Source organism: Malus domestica, chromosome 03, assembly GCF_042453785.1.
Source record: "Malus domestica chromosome 03, GDT2T_hap1".
In the NCBI taxonomy this organism is placed as follows: Eukaryota; Viridiplantae; Streptophyta; class Magnoliopsida; order Rosales; family Rosaceae; genus Malus; species Malus domestica.
In genome coordinates, this window is record NC_091663.1 from 5,083,014 (window position 1) to 5,095,306 (window position 12,293).

General features: G+C 40.4%; 1 protein-coding gene and 1 non-coding gene across 2 annotated transcripts; both read left to right on the top strand.

Annotated features, from left to right (window-relative positions):
• Positions 1–231: 231 nt before the first annotated feature.
• Positions 232–8,477, top strand: LOC103419955 (probable phytol kinase 3, chloroplastic). The gene is made up of 6 exons (XM_029099619.2): positions 232–679; positions 6,657–6,724; positions 6,802–6,933; positions 7,652–7,767; positions 7,893–8,007; positions 8,101–8,477. The coding sequence occupies exons 1-6, from the start codon at positions 332–334 to the stop codon at positions 8,276–8,278; spliced, it is 957 nt and encodes a 318-aa protein (XP_028955452.2). The 5' UTR covers positions 232–331; the 3' UTR covers positions 8,279–8,477.
• A 3,678-nt stretch (positions 8,478–12,155) lies between these two features.
• Positions 12,156–12,227, top strand: TRNAE-UUC (transfer RNA glutamic acid (anticodon UUC)). The gene has a single exon. It is a non-coding gene; the product is annotated as a tRNA-Glu (tRNA).
• Positions 12,228–12,293: the final 66 nt, after the last annotated feature.

Sequence of the window (12,293 nt, forward strand, 5' to 3'; positions counted from 1 at the left end):
ATAAACACGTTAATCAACGTTTAAATAATAATCCAACTATTAACAATTACATTATTTGGTTTGTAAATTTGTCAATTGTTCCTCTTTTGTAAACCAAATGATAAAGAGACCAAATTGATAAACTGAATTTTATAAACCAAATAATGTAAATTATGATAATTAGATTATTAAATATTATTTAACGAGTTTATTTTTATTCCGATATTATTTGGTATTTTAAGAAAAATATTCATAGTCAAAGTGATAAAAAACAAATTGTTTTATTAAAATAAAGCAAGTGCCAGTGAAGAGACGCAAGTTCAGAGCATTTCATTGGAGCAGAGATGCAGAGATGCACTCCTGCCTTGCCATAGAAGGCATAACCAGGCCAAGTTCCTTCCTTCCTCTGCCAGGTAGGCCGCCTTCCAAGTTCGTCTTCTACGTCCAGACTCGGTCTTCTTCTTCCCAAATCAATTTCAGACACTTCCACCCTCTCTCTTCTCGCTGGCTCACTCAGATTCCCACTCACCACAACAATCTCCAAGCGTCGGGCCGCCGCCAACTGACGTCAGCTCCCGCCACTATGCTTCCAGAATACCCTGTGGTTGCTGATATTTGCGCCGCCTTCATTGCAGGCGGCGTTGCTCTTTTCTTCCTGCTGTTGTGGGAAGAAACCGCCAAGCGTGGGATCTTCGACCAGGTCAAAATCCCATCTTTAATCGTATAATGTTTATTTTATACGTATTTTAGTACTGTTTCTATTTGGGAACGCTATTTTTGGTCTTAGCCTTGGTGGGTTTTGTTGGGTTTTGATTGATTTGTAGGAAAGTACTGATCTTTTTGCTGACAATTAAGAACTGTAACACAAATGGGTTAAAAGTTGAAATTTTTAACACTTTTGAATTAGTGCACTAATGACTAATCACTTCCAATTTCCAAATGAGGCTGTTTGATATTTGAGTATCAAAGAAGCGTACTTGGTTGTTCCACTAAAGCCGCCATGGATGCGAAGAGTGGACCAAAAGCATGCCTCATGCAGCAAAAGTGAATGTAGTTGGTATAAGCAATAGCTAATGTTGAGAGTGTGAATCCCGCATCCCGGAATTGTAGTCTTGGATGATAGTTTAAATGATCTTAAGCCTCTTTGTGCATTGCCAATTGGTTTTGGGATGTTCTTCACATTCTAACAGTTAAGACTAAAGAATGACTTCGTAAAAACTTGATCAGTTAGTGTTTAGGGGTTCTGTATGGTAGTTATCCATGCTGAAAATACTTTCAGATTTTCTTATCTATTACCATCTTTTGATAGCATGATTGCAATTAGATTTGTGTTATCGTTTTTATGCTATGGATCATTATACCCCAAACAAGGGAGTGATCAGTTGAGAATGGGATGTACTAGATGGTCTTACAATCCAGGAGTTGTATCGGGCCTTACAGTTTTGTCTAATGCAGTACGTCATTGATCAAATTCTCAGCTTTATTCGGGGCCTCTAAGCATAAATGTGCACATAATACTACATAGCTTGCATTGGTTTCAAATTATTGTGTCAGAACCTGATTATGATACATTGGTCTTGTAAATTTATTACTTTAAGACTTTTGCTTGGCTTTTTGCCTTCTTCAGTTCAGATAGAGGAGAAGGGTATCTGATCCTAGCTTGGGTTCTGCTCCAATATATGTATTTTGATGGGCAAAATCTTTACATTGGATTCAATTTAATCGTTATAACGTTTTATTATACATGAGTCAAAATAAACACACAAGAGGGAGCCTTCACAAAGGTTGCTTAGGAGAAGTCTCAGCAGTCGGTACAGCCCCAGAAAGAGAAGGCACCGGAGGGGGATCATTTGGAGCCTCAGTACTGGACAGAACCCTAGAAGGAGGAGGCATCAGAGGTTGATCATTCGGAGCTTCATTACGCGGTACAGCCCCAGAAGACGAAGGCAATAAATGCCTTTGGAACAAACCCATAAATCTCTGATGATCAAGTAAAACCTGACCATCAGTTTCCTTCATCTGGTCAAGCTTCCTCTTCATGTTTGTAGCATAGTCATGTGCGAGCCGGTGCAACTGTTTATTCTCATGCTTGAGCCCTCTAATCTCCTGTTTGAGACTCATCACTTCAGCCGCCAATGATTCAACTTGGCGGGTTCGAGCAAATAGGCGTTGGGCCATATTAGACACAGAACCTGCACACTGAACACTGAGAGCCAGCGAATCCTTAACAGCTAACTCATCAGACCGTTTGGAAAGTAGTCTGTTATCTTTGGGAGTGAGAAGGTTCCTGGCCACCACCGCAGCGGTCATATCATTCTTCATCACGGAATCCCCAACGGTAAGAGGACCAGTAGGGGAGACGAAGGATGGGCGCCATATGTTGTCTGGAGAAGGCGGGGCTGCCTCTTCAACAAGGTTCAAGTCAAAACGACGGTCGGAGGGGCCAGACATTTTCAAAAGTGTTGAAGAGAGAAGAGGTCGGACAAATCAAGATCTTAGAAGTGCAAGAATGAAGCTTCTACTGGTGGAGATTCAAGTGTGCTTTGGAACTTAATGCCAGCCCCTATAAAAATCTGCACTCGACGGAGCTTCAGAAATCGAAGAGGCGCCTGCTCAGAAATCAAAGAGGCGTTTGCTTTCTCAAAAGCTGGGCTACTTAGAGATCACGAGGGTTGATCTCAGAAATCGAAGAGGCGTTTGCTTTCTCAAAAGTTGGGCTGCTCAAAGACCACGAAGGCCGATCTCAGAAATCGAAGAGGCGCTCGCTTTCTCAAAAGCTGGGCTCCCCAGAGACCACGAGGGCCGATCTCAGAAATCGAAGAGGCACCTACTTTTCCAGCCTTGTCAGCACCTGTCACACGCACACTCAGCTTTGCGGAAATTATGGGCATTCTGTCGAAGACTTCTGGGGAAGTAGAAAACACATTAATCTTACTGTTCAATCACCCACTTCCCACACGCAACAATAGCTCATGGGTACCACAGATAACTTTGCCAAAGTTCTCTGCCAAAGTTGAGCACGTGAAGCTTGCAGCTCCCACTACATCGCTCTGACCAAGAAGGGTAAAAGAATAGCAAAGAAACAGCACTAACAAAGTTTAGACCCATAAATTTTGAAGGTCTAGCTACCATATTATTACCCACAAGGGTAAAGGAACAGTACCACTGCTGGATAATTGGAAAGTCCCTGTGTGTCAACCTCTATGCTTCGTGGCAAGGTAGACTAGCAAACATGCCCAACCTTTACTCACATTCGAGAAAACACTCCCAATAAAATTGCTTGCTCCAAAATCGAAGAGGCACCGTCCTACGAATCTCGAGAGCCAGACTCCCAACATGACTACTTTCTTAAAAATCGAAGAGAGGGTAAAGGAACAGTACCATTGCTGGATAATTGGAAAGTCCCTGTGTGTCAACCTCTGTGCTTCGTGGCAAGGTAGACTAGCAAACATGCCCAACCTTTACTCACATTCGAGAAAACACTCCCAACAAGATTGCTTGCTCCAAAATCGAAGAGGCACCGCCCTCCGAATCTCGAGAGCTAGACTCCCAACATGATTACTTTCTCAAAAATCGAAGAGACACTGCTCCCTGAATCTTCGAGAGCCAGACCCCCAGCATGATTGCTTTCTCAAAAATCGATGAGGCATCGTTCTCCGAATCAATCGAAGAGGCGCTCGCTTTCTCAAAAGCTGGGCTGCTCAGAGACCATGAGGGCCGATCTCAGAAATCGAAGAGGCACCTACTATTCTAGCCTTGTCAGCACCTGTCACACGCACACTCAGCTTTGCAGAAATTATGGGCATTCTGTCGAAGACTTCTGGTGAAGTAGAAAGCACATGAATCTTACTGTTCAATCACCCACTTCCCACACGCAACAATAGCTCATGGGTACCACATATAACTTTGCCAAAGTTCTCTGCCAAAGTTGAGCACGTGAAGCTTGCAGCTCCCACTACATCGCTCTGACCAAGAAAGGTAAAAGAATAGCAAAGAAACAGCACTAACAAAGTTTAGACACATAAATTTTGAAGGTCTAGCTACCATATTATTCCCACAAGGGTAAAGGAACAGTACCATTGCTGGATAATTGGAAAGTTCCTGTGTGTCAACCTCTGTGCTTCGTGGCAAGGTAGACTAGCAAACATGCCCAACCTTTACTCACATTCGAAAAAACACTCCCAACAAGATTGCTTGCTCCAAAATCGAAGAGGCACCGTCCTCCGAATCTCGAGAGCCAGACTCCCAACATGACTACTTTCTCAAAAGCGAAGAGAGGGTAAAGGAACAGTACCATTGCTAGATAATTGGAAAGTCCCTGTGTGTCAACCTTTGTGCTTCGGGGCAAGGTAGACTAGCAAACATGCCCAACCTTTACTCACATTCGAGACAACACTCCCAACAGGATTGCTTGCTCCAAAATCGAAGAGGCACCGCCCTCCGAATCTCGAGAGCCAGACTCCCAACATGATTACTTCCTTAAAAATCGAAGAGACAGACCCCCAGCATGATTGCTTTCTCAAAAATCGAAGAGGCATCGTTCTCCGAATCTCGAGAGCCAGATACCACAGACCACTTTTTCAAAGTGCTCTGACAGAGTTAAAACATGTGAAACTGGCAGCTCCCACTACCGTGCTATGACCAAGCAGGGTAAATGAATAGCATTACTACTTATTGTTAGGGAGACTCCTATATATGTCGACCTCCATCCCCAACGGACAGGCAGACCTGCAAAAATGCTCAACCCTTCATCATATCTGAGAGGGCACTCCCAACGAAGCCTTTTGAAATATTCAGCTTTCTTTCCCCCCGATAATACCTCTGCAAACAAGCTATACTAGAGCAAGAATATCTCATATCATCAGGGTTAAAAGCAAGAGTATCCCATATCATGCTTTTTCCCTGTCTTTTCCTTTGGCCTTGTTTTTACCTGCAAGACAAGGAGAAAGAGAGCAATCAGTCAGCACTTGGAATCAAGCTTCCAGCCAGGAACTGACTGCCTGGAACCCCTTACCTGATTACTTACCTGACATTGCTCTCGAGTACTCATCTTCAACATCTTATGTTTCCGGGGAAGATTCCGCATCTGCTTGAGGAACAGATAGGGCAAGTGCGAAGGATACAAGGAAGCATGTGGAGACAAGCGTAACAGCACACGTGCCGATACATCCATTACTCTGTCAAAAGCAAAAGTATCCCATATCAGCAGGGTGGAACGTACTCTAGATTTGATGGACTTGTTTTGACCCTCAAATTCTTCAGTCGGCCTTATACTCTGGAGGAAACCAGAAAACCCTCCAGCTCAGTTCAAGAATAAGCCTGTGGAAAGTTACTTCTTCAAAAGCAAAAGTATCTCATATCATCTCTTCTCATTTTTCTTCTCTTTATCCTTCATGCTGCTGCAAGATGGGGAGAAGGTGAACAATCAGTCGGAGCTCTGATTGCTTACCTTGTCTGTCACCTCTTTCAGCAGACCCCCTAGCTCGGCGACTTGGGGGACTCCTACTACATGGTTTGTATCGCGCTTGACCAAGCCTGAAACTACAAGTAAGCTTCAAGTGAAATTGATACATTACCTTGTGCATCTCCACCAGTTAAAGATATCACCCCTGGATGGAGGAAGAGTACTTCCAGAGAAGATGCCACATCTACCTATGAGACAGATAAGGCAAGTCAAGACGACACCACACTCCGATACTTAGAAGTTTCGTGATTACGAGATCATTCTCCCACAATATTTCCTAATGTCATTTGTACTAAATCATTCACTTGTACTCACTAAAGGAGAGCTTGAACCTATGTACTTGTGTAAACCCTTCACAATTAATGAGAACTCTTCTATTCCGTGGACGTAGCCAATCTGGGTGAACCACGTACATCTTGTGTTTGCTTTCCTATCTCTATCCATTTATATACTTATCCACACTAATGACCGGAGCAATCTAGCGAAGATCACAAAAAGCGACCGTTTTCGCTACCTAGGATCTATCTTGCAAGAGAACGGAGAATTAGATGGAGATCTCAACCATAGAATACGAGCTGGATGGATGAAGTGTAAGAGTGCATCCGGCGTGTTGTGTGACCGTCGTAGGCCACTGAAGCTCAAGGGAAAATTTTATAGGACGGCAATAAGGCCAGCGATGTTGTATGGCACAGAATGTTGGGCGGTGAAGCATCAACACGTACACAAAATGGGTGTAGCGGAGATGAGGATGCTTTGTGGGATGTGTGGGCACACGAGAAAGGATAAGATTGGGAATGAGGATATCCGAGGTAAAGTAGGAGTAGCCGAAATTGTAGGAAAGATGAGAGAAAATCGGCTCTGGTGATTTGGACATGTGCAAAGAAGGCCGACTGACGCTCCGGTTCGAAGATGTGACTACGGGACAGAGGTTCAGGGCCGAAGGGGTAGAGGAAGACCTAGGAAAACTTTGGAAGAGACTCTAAGAAAAGACTTAGAGTACTTGGATCTAACGGAGGACATGACACAAAACCGAGCGCAATGGCGTTCTAGGATTCATATAGCCGACCCCACTTAGTGGGAAAAGGCTTTGTTGTTGTTGTTGTTGTTGTTGTTTAACGTTTTATTATAATTCAAAGTGGTCGATCATAACCTTCTCAACTTAACTTGTCTTGGAAGCCTGTCCATTTGAATTCAGTTACTTTTTCTCATGTAGAAACTCAATAGAAAGCTTGTGCACGTAAGCATTGGCCTAGTTTTCATGCTTTGCTGGCCACTGTTCAGGTACTCTCTTGACTAAAAAAGTCGTAATGCTTTTCTTCATGAATCTGCTCAATAATAGCTACTATGTACAATTGCAGTTCTGGCCTTCGAGGAGCATTTTTAGCATGTCTTACTCCAGGCCTCAATATCTTCCGAATGCTTCTATTGGGACTCGGAATATGGAAAGATGAAGCCACAGTGAAATCAATGAGCAGATACGGAGACTACAGGTAGTGGTTTTGAACGATCTGTTACTTCAACCATGTCAAGTGGAATATCTCTGCCATGATCCCAAATATGACTGACTTTGGTCCTTTCTAGAGAGTTCATTGCTAATTTGCTGTGAAGTAACCCAGCTACTTGACCCCATTCTTTTTATGAAAAACAAAATAATTTTTATTAACATAATATAAAAAACAGGGACAAATGTAGCGGTAAGTTTCAATTCCCAACTTACCATATGACCTCTTTTCCCTTCACCAAAACATTCCAAAAGAAATGTCTCATTAGTTTTTCGGATATGTTTGTAACTTTGCGTAGAACTGTAAAGAGAGATGATAATCAACATAATGCCTGAACTCAAATCCGATAAAATTTATAGTCTACCATCCTTTCAATCTCTTCTCTACTTTCTTCACAACTGGATCCCATAATTTAACACAGAGACTACGGATGGAAGACCCAAGTATCTCATGCCGCAATTCCTAAAAAACTTAGCTTGACCAGAGTAAAAATTGCTTCATCTCATTGGCCAACAGAAGGAATAGGTTTTGGTTATTTACTACGTCGTTGGCCACCTAATTTGCGATGCCTGCTAGTGGGAACCAAAATTTGTACAAAGCTATGTATGAGCAAAGGCAAAAAACAAATTTTGTTCGATGCCTATTGCCATTGGTTGATTACCTAAACTAACATGATTTTTTAATTAACCTTTACTTTATGCATCAGGGAACTTCTTAAGGGACCACTGTACTATGCCACGACAATAACTTTGGCTTGTCTAATCTATTGGAGAACTTCTCCTATTGCAATTGCTCTTATATGCAATTTGTGCGCTGGAGATGGTACATCTAATTGATTCAGTTTGTCCATTCTGTTCTCTTGGACTTCTTTTTTTTAATAAAACACTAGATCTCACAGCAGAGCTGCTCAGGACTTCTCTCAAATTTCTATCACTTGATTGCTTCAGGTTTAGCTGACATTGTTGGTAGGCGGTTTGGTACTCAGAAAATTCCATACAACAGAAGCAAATCTATAGCCGGTAGTGTTGCAATGGCATCTGCTGGTTTTTTAACATCTATCGGGTAGCTTTTGCTGGTTTACTTTTCTGCTCTTTCAGACCTGGATTGAATATCAGAATCTAGCATTTTTCTTAACAATTGGTAATGCTGTGACAGGTACATGCACTATTTCTCCAGCTTCGGGTTTGTTCAGGAAAGTTGGGGCATGGTTTTGGGTTTCTTGGTTGTGTCTCTTGCCTCGGCACTGGTAGAATCTCTTCCCATAAGCACTGAGCTTGACGACAACCTAACAGTTTCACTTACTTCTGTGTTAGTTGGCAGTTTGGTTTTCTGATACGGGGAACCCTTGTAAATAGCAGCCAAATTAGGAAAATCGATGAAGCCAAGTTCGGGGAACAAGCATCAGTTGCCGTTGGCCAACTTGGTTGGGTGTTGTATTGTATGTGTACTCTAGCATAGTTTATTAGCTTGACTATATGTAACAATACTGCTGTATCAATAAACGATGAAACTGCGATTCTCTTTCGTGAAAATTCTAGACATTGCAAATCACTTAACATTCCTGCATGAATAATAAAACTCTGTTTCTTCTTGCAATCTGAAGCATTCAGCGTGTATCGATGCATTTTCTGTATGTGTTCTATGTAGTCTTAATTTAGCCCAGAAATCAACGGAAAATGTTTGCTGCACAATCTTCCACCCTGGTTTAAGCATTTTTGAGTTCCAGAAAATGCTTAGATCACAGATACATGTAGCAGGAGCATAAAAAACCGAAACAAAGTTCTTCGACATGATGAGAGGCGAAGTTTTGAAAGAAGTTTTCAATATCAATCATTTTACTAACTCAAAGGAGGCAGATGAATTTAGCGAAATAATACCAGAAAACATGAATGAAAATAGAAAGATATTTAGGTGGATGGTTGACAATTCGGACCATATATATACACAGATATATAAGCCTACTTTAGACAAGCTGTAGGGGTTAAAGAGACATTTTACAGTGATACCGATATGGAAGGCTCTCATCAGAACCACATCCCCGATTACATGTTAGCCATACAAAGCCCAGACACCAAATCTCCTACGCAAAGTTCTCTGAGTACAACATGAATGATATCCGCACGCCATTTTTCTCCTTCTGCACATTTTTGTTCATTTCTACACGCTTATTCTGGTTCGACATATTCGATCCAAAGGCTAGAAATAAACAAGCGCGTGCAACAGGAAAAAAAAAGGTGGGTTGAAACCGCAACGTTATCAACTAGGGTTTCGTGTAACTTCACTACTACACCTCCTCAATGGCAACTCTGTTGAGCTTGCACCATGTTCGTCTGCCCTCCTTTTCATAAACCATGATGAAAAACAACTACACGGTTTCCGACCGACGTTGGAGTCTTCATCGAGCGAAGATCGCGGATGACGATTCTTCGCTCGCCGGAGACGGGAAAACACGAGAAGGCAGAAAATGAAGGCAGCAAACAGAAGAATCACAACCACCATCATGACCTTTCCATGCAAGGCGTAGTGCCTGTCGAGCAAGGTGCGAATCCCGTCTTGGTCTTGTGGGGAAGAAGCCGTAGGAGCCATGGAAGGTGCCCATGGTCCTGCTTCTGTCACCATCCTCATCTCTGAATTTCTAATCTCTCTTGCTTGCTAAGTTATTGCGACTATACAGCTGTATTGGTGGTTTATTTTTTATGCCCGTCAGCAACGAGAGATTTTTCAGTGTGACACGAGATGGTACATCACGTATCGCTATATAAATTGTGGAATATGTGTGTTAAAAAGTTAATAACTTAAAAAATAAAATTTTCCACCACTTACATAAAAACACATAGTGTACTACCTGTGTTCCCATCACAATTAAAAATTTCTCATCAGTAACAAAATGATTTGGAACCGTCACGTGGAGAAATTTTTTAGTGAGTCGAGAACACGACTCAGTACATTAAGTTTCATAATATAAAGACTTAAATGTTAAAATGATCAAGCGTTTTACTCTATCGGTCAATTTGGTGCTTGTGTTTCTAATTTACCCAAATTGGTAATCATATTTACCTCAATAAGCCAATCCAAGACAATCTATTAAAATTGAGACCAAAGTGTAATTTCACTGTAAATCCATTAAATGCACGCAAGATCAGATGATCAACGACGACGAGACTTTAAAATATTTTGCAACATATAGTCTTGTGGACATCTATTTGCAGGCTTGCAAATCAGCTACACAATAATTTTTAAGATTACAGTTTTCTTAGAAAGTAAACAAAGATTTTGAAAGATAAGCGAAGACGAAGTTGACTGGGTTCATGTCATTACATTTTTGGCCAAATTGAAAACATAGGGATCAAATTGACCAGATGTATGAAGCACATGGACTATTCCTAATACAAATGGTTGGAAATTTCATTTTTTAAATATTTAACCACTTGTATTATGACTGTTGGTACTAAGAAATCTCTCCATCACGTGGTCATGTTGTGTATGCTACTTTCTTCGTTGTGTATGCTACTAATTCACTTGTAATAAGAAAATGTTTGATAATGTTACGGTCACACAAAAGAATATTTTCTTCTTCTAAATACAACGATACATTACCCTAAAGGGTAAATTAAGACTCATAACCAATCAACTATAATAACCTTGTGTTGAATTCGCCATATGCAAAAGTTAAACTCTTACTTAGTAAAGAAGAATATTATTAAAAATGTGAGTTGCTTTTTTTGGTTGGAAGTGTGAAGTGCATGACTACTGCATATAAGAACAAAATCGTCGAATGGTAAAAATGTCTCATTAACAGTTTTTGGGGTGTGACAAGTGACAAGTGACAACATTTCAAGAATGTTATGGGCCTGGTGGGCCAGGATTTCTTAATCCAAATCTTGTTTTTTGTGTTGGATTTTATGGGTTAGTGGGTCCATCATTCTCAGCCCAATATTTTTGAAAGCCTTTTAGTTGGCGTTTACTTTGGACTTAATTGGCTAAGAATCTACTTGTCATGTCCTCACTGTGTATTTCAAAATAAGGCGGTGATAGTAGAAATTGATATTTATGAATCTTATGATTGTGGCATGTATCGTGCTATTTACATTTTTATTTTTATTTTTTATTTTTTTTGTTAAATATTTGTAATTGATTTTTTTAATTAATTTGATTCGATGATCGAAATTGAGAGGAATGTGTCATAAATAAAAATAGGTGTGTAGATAGCACTACTCTTGTCGTATATGGCAAACGAGTATCCAATGTAATTATGAATCTTTTGATATATTTACTTTATTATCGTGATATATCTATTAGATATCAGTTTGCCAACTTTTTTTTTAGTAGAACGATATCATTAGTGTTATAAAGTTAATTGTTAGGAAGGAGAAGAATCGTGGAGATCAAACTCACACAAAAGTGAATATTTGTCAAGTTTTGAATGTTAGGGAAATCGTAATTAGAAAAACCACTTTTTCTATTCCCATGCTTGGTTTTTCTTTGGACGAATTATGTAGTTATTATTATTGATAGAAGCAATTCACACTCCAATCTAATTTTTCACTTTACCACTTAAAATTTAAATTTTGAAAATTCAAGCTACTCTTGTTTTGACCTACTAGGCCTCTATTAGTTGCCAATGCGACAGATGCAAGCTTACTTTTATTATTAGGCAATCAATTCACACTCTAGCCAATTTTTTGTTATCTCGACCAATTTTGATGCGACGCAAAGTTCAATGCACAAAATATGTTAAATTAAAAAACATATAAATCAAGTGGTTAAAAGTGATTTTTGGTATTTGAGATTTTATTTTTCATATATTATCGCTTGGAACAAGAAAATTTCAATTCAAAATTTTTAATTAGGTAGACAGTAAAATTTGTGTGAACCCAAATAAAATGGCAGTTGGGGGAATAATTAAAATGGCTTGAGTTTTAGGAATTGCTGATGATTCTGGCTGACTCTATAGTTTTGAGGTTGTCTTAAACCTTTCTGGCCTTTTGGTAAATATTTTGGCCTTAACTTCTGCTTTGGTTGGCTCAAGCTGTAGGGGCAAAACGCTGACCGACGAACCAGGGTCTAATAAGATGCGATTGACCTGGGGATTGTGATTTGTAAATCTCTCCGTTGGGACGATCTAGTATTGTGAGTAATTAAAAGGTCCTCTTTTCTTTGAAGTGAGGTGAGGCATTAGATAGTAATTATTTGTCAACTTATAAACAACATCCGTTGTCGTCCAGCGGTTAGGATATCTGGCTTTCACCCAGGAGACCCGGGTTCGATTCCCGGCAACGGAACTTTTTGTATTTTCAGATTTTTTTTTCCACTTTTGGCCAGATGGCTTGCAACGATAGGTGAAATTT